General features: G+C 44.2%; 1 protein-coding gene across 1 annotated transcript; it reads right to left on the reverse strand.

The window, feature by feature from the left end:
- Positions 1–863: 863 nt before the first annotated feature.
- Positions 864–6,999, reverse strand: dact2 (dishevelled-binding antagonist of beta-catenin 2). Its single transcript, XM_008430086.3, has 4 exons — positions 6,662–6,999; positions 4,549–4,681; positions 3,203–3,490; positions 864–3,056 (listed from the first exon to the last, which is right to left on the reverse strand). Exons 1-4 carry the CDS (start codon positions 6,899–6,901, stop codon positions 1,210–1,212), a joined length of 2,508 nt encoding a protein of 835 aa, XP_008428308.2. The 5' UTR covers positions 6,902–6,999; the 3' UTR covers positions 864–1,209.
- Between the last annotated feature and the right edge of the window lie 2,348 nt (positions 7,000–9,347).

Below are 9,347 nucleotides of genomic sequence, written 5' to 3' on the forward strand. Positions count from 1 at the left end.
TGCTTGTTTATTTTTTGGACATCACAGAAAACTTTATATCTTGAACCAAAATCAACATTATAACTGTTGCATAAAGTCATATGTTATAACAATAACACATATTTGCATTTTTAATGGAAATATACTGTACATTAACTGCTCAACTGACAGAAATCTTTTTTCTCTCCTTTCATATGTTGGTGCCGCCCTTAGCAGTGGGACCATCAAGAAACGCAGCTCACATGAATCATAAGGTTCAAATCAGATTCCAGCCTCAGTCATCCGCCACCCTCTGTGGACGCTTCTTACGCTGCACATTCCCGTTTATCTTTAAACCCAAACCAGCAACAGAAAACTCTCTCATGGTGCAAATACTTTTTTAATTCCAGCATTTCTCTATATGTTCACTGGGCCCAACTTCAGCCCTCATCATGCTAATGTCTGTTTGTGAAACTCTTAAGGAGTGGGTGTGTTTTCAGTTTATTCTCTGTAAATGTTTGCCTGCAGGGAAAAGAGGGAAGCTGATGAGTTTCACCCTCTAATTAAACACGACTGTCTGGTCTGATTGTTGAAGCTGCGGCTTATTAAAACGAACGGCTGAGCCGAGTCAGGAAGCCAGATAAGGCGGGGGGCCATGAGAGCTATCTATGCTAAACTGGTCCGTCTCAGCGGGATGTTTGTGAAGATTAGCAGGAGATTGCTTCCATTATGGCAGATAAATAGAAACCCAGAGGGGACAGAGTTAACCAGACGAGATCATTTTAGTCATGTTTATGAAGAAAACCTGCGGCAGTAGCGCCAGGGCGACATCTTGATGTTCTTGTTAGCTTGGTAAACGTACAGAAAAACTTGGATGATAATTCTCAGAGAAAACCGGCCCAGCATTAATTAAATATCAGTTTATTCTTATGAGTCAAACATCAATAATTGCAATATGTAAGGAAAATTAAAGCAGAACAGAAAACAGTTACTTGCTAAAAGAAAATACAAAAGACAGAAATGTGTTTGAACACTTAAGTCCTTTAGCAGGAAGTTTAATTGTGATTATAGTGTTATATATGCTTTCATACAATCTCCTTGTTTGTGTTTGATGAATGCAGTCCAGATTAAAGGTATTGTCCTAGAGACTTCATTAGATCTGGTTAAGCTATTTTTTAAAGCAGTTCCCACCACACAGAGGGGCTTTCCCACACAGAGGAGTCTTCCTTCTTGCCGCAGGGCATCTTTTATCTAAACCAGGGTCATGACCTTCAGGGAGGCTGGCTGAAATCGCCGGATCTTCTTCTTCAGGGCTCGGGAAGCTTTGATGCGGCAGGCCGTAGGCTCGGGGCGCGGTGGGAGCTGACGGAGGGGCTGCCCGGCTGCGGTGGGCCCCAGAGCCGCCTCGGCCCACACCATCCCACCCTCCGCCGCCTCGTTTATCTCCACCCGCTCCTCCTCATCCAGGGACAGGCTGCTGTCGGAGTCAGAGAAGGACTGGGAGCTCTGGCTGGACTCGCTGTCTCCGAAGCGGTTGGTGGTGTTGTCGCTCATCTCACCCTCACTGCTTTCGGCGATGGTGGAGTGGAACAACGAGGCGCACTCAGCTGAGTACTCAGACTCACATCTGGGTGGGTAGATGCTGGTCATGTGGAAGGGAGCTGGAGGATACCTGGCATTAAGACTTTGGAGGAAAGAGCTGGACGACATGGAGAAGTGGAAAGGGTGTGAAGGTCCGATCCATTGACCTGGCTTAAGACTTCGGACCATCTGCATGCTCTCCTTTGACCTCTGGTGCTGAAGAAAGGGTGCCTGGTAAATGTCCACATCAGATTGCCATTTGGGGGTTGCCTGTCTCCTTCTTCGTTGCTCAACTGGATGCTCGTACTCCATGGACTGTGGTCTACGGTTCTTGCTGAGCTTTGATGAAGCAGGGACTGGATGTGGTTTAGGGTGGCCCTTCTGGGTGATTCTGACTCCAGGACTGTAGAGACTGGACTCGGAGCTGGACCGCTGTCTGTGTTCGTGCGTTTGCCAGGCGCTACCTTTCTCACTGACTTTCCCCTTTCCTGATCTCCTCTGCTCCCCTCTGGCTCCAAAGCCGACCTCTTTGGTTCTTTCACCGGATGAGAAGCTGTGTTGCTGTCTCAACACTCGGGGCTTGTCTGAGCTTTTTCGTTTGAGTTTCACAGCCTTGGTTTTGCGGTCCGCTTGTCTAACCTTGACCCTCTGTGAGGAGGCAGGGACAAACTTGGCATGGACAAACTCAGGAGAGTTTGTATGACTGCTCTGGACCTCAAAGCCTGGACTCTCTGTGCTTGACGTTTGAGGAACAACCGGTCTTTGCCAGTGACTCTTCCTCATCGCTGTCTCAACTGTCTCACCACAGTTTTTATCAGAATGATTCCTTGGGAAGCCTGAGTTTTCTGTTTTGGGTTTGTCGTTCTTCGTTAGGGTTGAGTGTGAAACTTCATCAGAGCTGTACTCCTTCATGACAGTGAGATAGGAATACCTGCATTGAATTTCTGGGCCTCTCAGTGACTCGTGGCTCTTCCTATCATTCAGCTCTTGGTTGGAGTATACAGTACGGTTCCTGTTCTGCTCACCGTTCACTGGAAGATTTTGGTTTTTAGCTTGAGGAGGAATTAAACTGTACTCATGTTTTTGAGACACTTCAAAAGACACATTTATATTTTCAGCTGGCTTCCTCTGATTGCTGTCTTGTATCTCCACTGTCTCTGCACTTGCATTAATTTGGCTTTTGCTCAAGGTGCGCTGGAGGAGCTTGTCAATGTAGCCCAGGCTCTTGTTTTTGTAACCCATTTGGAGAGAGTCGTAGCCGTTCGATGAGGCTCCTTGCCCCTCTTGGAGAACCAATTTCCCGTCTTCACCCCCCTGGAAGAAGATCGGGCTCTGGAGAGCCACAGCATGCAGAGGACTGGGGTACGGGTAAACTTCAGTGCCACCACATGTCTCCAGATGACGCTGGAATTTGGGATCCACAGGGGAGATCTTCTGTTTCGGACACACTGGGAGTTTCTTTGCATCTGCAGACCTGAAGCAGCCCAATCCTTGAGCCATGATTCTTTCAAGATCTCCTGATGCAGACAAAAACAGTCATCAACTTTTGACTCCACTCATGGAAACTATGTTATTAGGCAGCAAAATATGTGTTGAGCTGCTGAGCAAAAACAAGCCATTACAACAGCAGAGGCTGTCTGAAATAAAATGAAGATGTTATTACCTGTTGACACCGGCCTCGGCCGTGTCTGATAATCTGTGCCTATGGCGCTGGCTCGGATTCTGCTGCTGCCAAGATGGAGGCCTGTGGTCCGTGGAGGGTTGGGCTGGCCAGGGCTCTCATCAACAGAGCGGCGGTGGAAAACATCAACCTGTGGTGGGGGGCTAACGTGGCAGCCGGTTGGGCTCAGGGGAATGAGGCTGGTCTGGGAGGATGACAGGGACTCGCTGTAAACAGATGTGCAGGAGTTGGACCTGGAGCAAGAGCCGCCGTCGCTGAGCTCATAGAAACCTGGGAGAGCAGGAATCAATCCAGGTCAGTTCGTTTGCATACGCATGCTCCGGCTAACTGCAGCAACGTCACACCGTTCCTGTGGCTGAAAGACTTTTCAATGACAAAGTGCCAGAGAGTCCAGTCGCAAAAGCACAAACAGTCATGTGTGGAAACTAAAAACACAACATCCATCACTGCTACAGCTGCCTAGCAACAAGCTGCACAGTGTAAAGCAGCAGACTGCAGGCTAACTAACCGAGCTAATTAATCTGCTAATACCAACTTGTTATCCTCTCAGTGTTATGCTATAAAAGCATAACATTTAATTCCAAACCAAACGATTTCACTGGTTTTCATTCTATATTTGTGCTTAAGTCTGTGCATCAAAATCAATAAATACTATAGATATTACATTGTTGTAACTGTAATTATTTATATATTTTTCAAGCAGCAATTGGAATTTTTTTGTGGATTAAATAAAATCAGTTAGATCATGTTACACATTTCTGCTTTAAACGGAAGAAAATAAGCCATTATATTTAAAGCAACAAACATATAGTAAGATACTGATCATAAGAGGTGCAGAAATGTTATCTGGAGCATTTAGCAAACATTTAACTTTTTTTTTATACAGACTTAAGCGAAGATATAGAATTAACTCCCTTTCAAAATAAAGTAGGTATCAAGTGAACAGAACATTGTTTGTTCTGCTCTCTGCAGGAAAACAGAAGTAAGATAAGATGGTGCTAGCAGGCTAATGGTTGGGTTAGCGGCTCATGCAGCTAGCCTGCAGTCTGCTGCTTTACAGCCGGCAGCTACCCAAACAGCGTTGGCTTGATATAATTGGTGCACAGAGCTGATATAGTTTAATAAAGGAAAACTCTCTCAGTCAGCTGACTGGATTAGCAATGGCTAAATTTCTCCATACAGCTGGAGAAAATCTTTCTATTTTAAACTTATGAAAAAGTGATGACAAATCAGTTTTGGAACCACACCCCTCACTGGGACCAGCCCGTCTGCCTGTATGTGAGATCGTCTCTGAAACATGAACCACACATGGCTGCCTGCCTACACACCTGAGCTGGGCCTGCTGTCACTCTCCAGCTGATCAGTGGAGGCCTTGCTCACATCCAACTTCAACTCACTGATCTGCTGGTCCAGCTGCTGCAGGTGAGTCTTCAGGCCAACATCCTGCTTCCGTAGACGAGACTGAAAAACGACGGCCAAACGAAAAAAATGCACAAAGCTGTCAGTTTAAAACGAGCCTCTAAAACAGAGTGATGCAGCAAACAGACAGACAGCGGGACGTTTTTCTAAACAGTTTCAGTGTTGCAAGTTATGCAGAACAAGCCTGGAAGTCCACAATATATCAAAGCACAACCAATATCAATATGTGAGTCACAATATCAATATCAATATTTGGTAAGGTCTGACATTTCAGGGGGCATTCACTCATGCCCTCCATCCCTGGTAACACATTTACTGAAAAAGGAAAAAGAAGGTGAAATGTGGCCTTTTAAAAATCAATATTACTTTCACCGTGTAAATAACGACTGAAACTGCATGTTTTATTACTACGGTACAAAGTATAAACATGAACGTACACACAGTACATCTTTCTTTGAGGAAAGAAGCTCTGATATCCAGGTACCACAGAGGTAACCGGTTTGGATTTAATGGCTCTCTGAAGAATTTTTACAATAAAAATCCTTCCTTTGTTATTTTTGTTCATTTTGTATTTTTGATCTATTTGAGTACCAATTAGGACTTTTCATACTAACAACTTGGATATTGCAATATTTTATGACAGCCAAACATCCCAAATAAGCTTAATAACCAAAATAAACAAAAATAAAATTGGTGTGTAATTTTAGCATTTTGTTTATAATTTACTTTCATAGCATAAAAGTTGACAGCAATAGTCTGATATCAAATAGTTTGGTGCATATTTATGTAATAGTTTGTTTGCGGATATAAACTAACATTAGATAATTTCTCTGACTTTTAAAGAATCAAACACTGTCACAGAAGGTTTGTGAAAAATGTAACGAGTGACGATACAAACCATCCAAAGTGCAAATAAATTGTTTTTATTGTGACTATATTACAGTTTTGGACGCCATGTTGGATTTTAAGGAAACTTTCTGTTAATTTTCCAACTTCAAACTAACCAACTTTTAACATCTCCACCTCCTTCATCAATCAAGCTGTACCAGCTCCCGCTGCAGTAACAGGATTTCAAAATGTCAGCGCTGCTTCCAGGAAAACCTGGAACTGACTGAGGTGTTACTTGTTCTGAAAAGTTGGAGGACCACTGCTCTGATGTACCGCTGTGGAGAAACTAAAGCGCCTCAGCTGTGGCTGATGATTAACCCCAGCAGGACATGGGGGAGCCTGGAAGAAGCAGTGGTGGGTAACTCATTCCCCCCCACAGCGAAGGCCTGGCCATTGTGTAAACGACCAGCAGAGGAAAAGCTTGGGGGTTGGGATTAGGAACTGTAACTGCAGAGCTTAAAGCTCCATCTCTGGCTCACTTCCTGTAATTTACACTACTTGTTTATGTTTTTTTAATCTGCAGATTAGGTTGGATCAGTAGAATCTGCAGATGGGGGGGAAATCAGTTTCCACAAATTTGAACCTTATGCTGCCTGTGCACGCCGTGACACATCCTTTGATGCATCTGCCCAGTTCTACCCTAGATGTCAAGCATAGCACATTAATCCCTGCACTTCCCCTCGATGATTTTACCAGCAGGCTGCGTGGAAAAAGCCTGTCATGGAAAACTAAACAGATCCAGCTGTCTGCGGCGCTCATGGGGCCTCTGAGGGATGAGACTCTCCCCTCATTCACAGCAGAAAGAAAAAATCCGTTTGTTTTTATTCCCTGGCATTTAGTGGTTAATGATTGAGGCTTGCCCTCGCGCACTGAGCGCGCGTGCACGCAGCAACAATTAAAAAGTCCTCTGGGGGCCTGCAATGAACCTTGATTTATGACGTCCATCCTGCTTCCGACCCCCAGCTGAGAGCGTAACTGTCGTCCTGGTAATGATTGCAGGCTGAGTGCGCATGAGCGTCAGCTGACAAATAAACTACCCTGGATTTTTCTCCTTGTTTTTTAGTGACCAGTAGATTATTTAAAACACAAAGCGCTTTATTTGAGCGTTTTCCAGACAGAAGCTGAACTTCCTACCAGCTGTTGCTTCAGCGCGGTCAGGGTCGCCTCCAGCCGCTGCTCCTCAGCCTCCTCCGGGTCAGCGTGCAGCGCGCTGACCGGCTCCTCCCGGTCCAGCTGCAGAGCCCAGCTCACCATGTCTCCGTGCCGGTCCCGGAGCAGCCGCAGCTCCTGCAGCCCGGCCAGCGCAGCCTGCAGCCGCTCCCGCACCCGGCCGCGGTCCACCGTGCCCGCGGAGGAGCCCTTCCTGCTCAGCATGCTCTCACACAAAGATCCGCTCTAAGCTGGAAAACCGCAGCTCTCGCCTTGCTGCGGCCGATCTCCACCAGTTTAGGTTTTAAACTACCTGTTAGAATAAAAATTGAGCGCAGAGGAGACTGTAAGCTCCTCCCACAGAGCGAAGGCCCCTCCTCCTCCTCCTCCTCCTCCTCCTCCTCCTCCTCCTCCTCCTCCTCCTCCTCCTCCTCCTCCTCCTCCTCCTCCTCCTCCTCCTCCTCCTCCTCCTCCTCCTCCTCCCTGGGTTTCCAGTGAACATCTGGTCCTAATTTTACCTCGACTCATTCTGTCTCAGGTCACCTATGTAAATCAATCCGTCTAACTAGAAAATTCAGTTATCATGTTTCCCTTCATTTGTCTGCCTGTTATTTCTCTACATTTAATGAAACTCTGTGTAGATATAAATGACTGAACATGAATAAGTTGAGCAATGTTTTCTCACCAACCAAAACAAAACACAACAGGCTGGTTTTATCAGCAGATCTGAAGAAATCCTCTCCGCTTTTCCAAGCAGGAAAACAGGCAGCGTGGTTTTAATAAATGGCTCTAAATAATATTTCAACTTGTTTCTTTTACTTTCCTCTTTAAAAAGATGCATGTATAATTCATAAGTAATATTGTCGAGCAGGTTTCAGATGTGCGGAGGAAACATTTAACATTTAACGCGACGCGCCGCTGCTACACAGATAAACAGATAAATGTCTCCCCCTGGTGGCCGTAAGGAATACAACAGTTTGTTGTTTCCCAGCGTCTTTTAAAAGTGCATAACCACAAAACCACAAACTTTAATATACTTATTCCGATGCATGTGGACAAAACAAAGTAACACATAATTGTAAAGTAAAAGGGTTTTTAAAAAAAATCTGCATAAAAGTGAAAAGTCTGACTCTATTGTCCATCATTCTCTGCTAAAAAGCTCAAACTCCATCAGACTTGCCAAAGGCTCTCAGTTGGATTGAGGTCTGAACTTTGACTGAGCCACTCAAAAGCCTTGATCTAAATCAGCTCATAGTGCTGCAACTTAACAATAATGTATTTTTTCCCAGCAGGATATGAGATTTTCTTCTTAAAATGGAAACTACTACAAACTATATAAAGTACTTGTTTCTTACTAACCGCATTTAATTTTAATTTTCGGTTAAATCGGACAACAATCATCCGGGGAACTTCATTAAACTTTACTAAAATAGCAGGCGATTTATAAGATGGGACCGTTGTCCTCTTCTTCCTGCTCATCCATGCCCTGGTCTCTAAATGGTTTTTAGATTATTTTACTGCAGCACACTTTATTTTAATATATATTTTTGTCTCTAGTGCCGTTTACTGAACAGTAGATGGACAGAAAATAGGGAGAAAGACAAACAACAAACGACCTAAGACTGAAAGTCAAACCCAGAACAACCTGGAGGACAGCAGCCTCTGCATGGTGCATGCACGATAACACTTCAAAAATATGCACAATGAAAATGCTGTAAATGCACCAAAAACATCTGGAGCATCTAGATTTTCAGACGTTTTAACTTGTCTGAAGTGTTTTTTTTTAAACTAAATACAGCGTTCTTTATTCTATTTAGGATGCGTCCAAATGATGATATTTAGGTCAAATTCTTATGTGCAGCAAAATGTTACAGATGTTTGTAGCCAAAAAACACAGTGACTCACAGGTGTGTGTGTGTTTCATGCCTCTGTCTGCTTCTATCTGCAGAGGAAGAATCAAATACCTGGAAAGATGAACACATTCCAAGGGAAGATAAGGTGATTCAGGTATTTAAAAGTCAGGGATTATCTTCTTTTATGGGATTATGAGGATTATACGGAGAGCTGAATTAATCTCAGTGATGCAATGTGGGAAATGTTTCTGGAAGAAACAGATTCTGTGCTTAAAAAAAACCACAATCATAGAAATCAATGAGTGATTGATTGTAATCTACAAGCCACCAACAAATTCTTGCTGGGTTACTGGTGGAAAAATCTTTATTTCATGATGATTATTTTTTTTAACGTAACTAAACAGTTTTTGTGGTGAAATTACAGCATCATGAAAACAAAATAAATTCTGCTCCACGATGCTGTGAGGATTTGGTTTTTCTGTGTTTTTCTAGGTTTCTGTGTTGTGTCTCCTGTTGTCCGTCTACCCACTGATCGTCCAGCTGTCCCTCGAGGCTGTCCCTTATTTAATCCCACCTGTGCTCGCTGCTCCTTGTGTGTCTATGCAGTCGTCTGTTGTCATTGTCTCAAGTTGTGCTACATACTTTGAGCAGAGTGGCACTATGTTTTTGACTTGATACTGATGTTACGGAGTGAAGCTTCTTCAAACAAAACGGAGGCTCGTATGTCTTTTACTGAACCTTTCTGTTCAGTTCTTTATCGAAGAGAGAAAACGGCGACAGCTGATAACGGCAACAGCTGTTCGTAACCAAGACAACCA

Source organism: Poecilia reticulata, chromosome 15 (assembly GCF_904066995.2).
Source record: "Poecilia reticulata chromosome 15, P_reticulata-male-v2, whole genome shotgun sequence".
Classification (NCBI taxonomy): domain Eukaryota; kingdom Metazoa; phylum Chordata; class Actinopteri; order Cyprinodontiformes; family Poeciliidae; genus Poecilia; species Poecilia reticulata.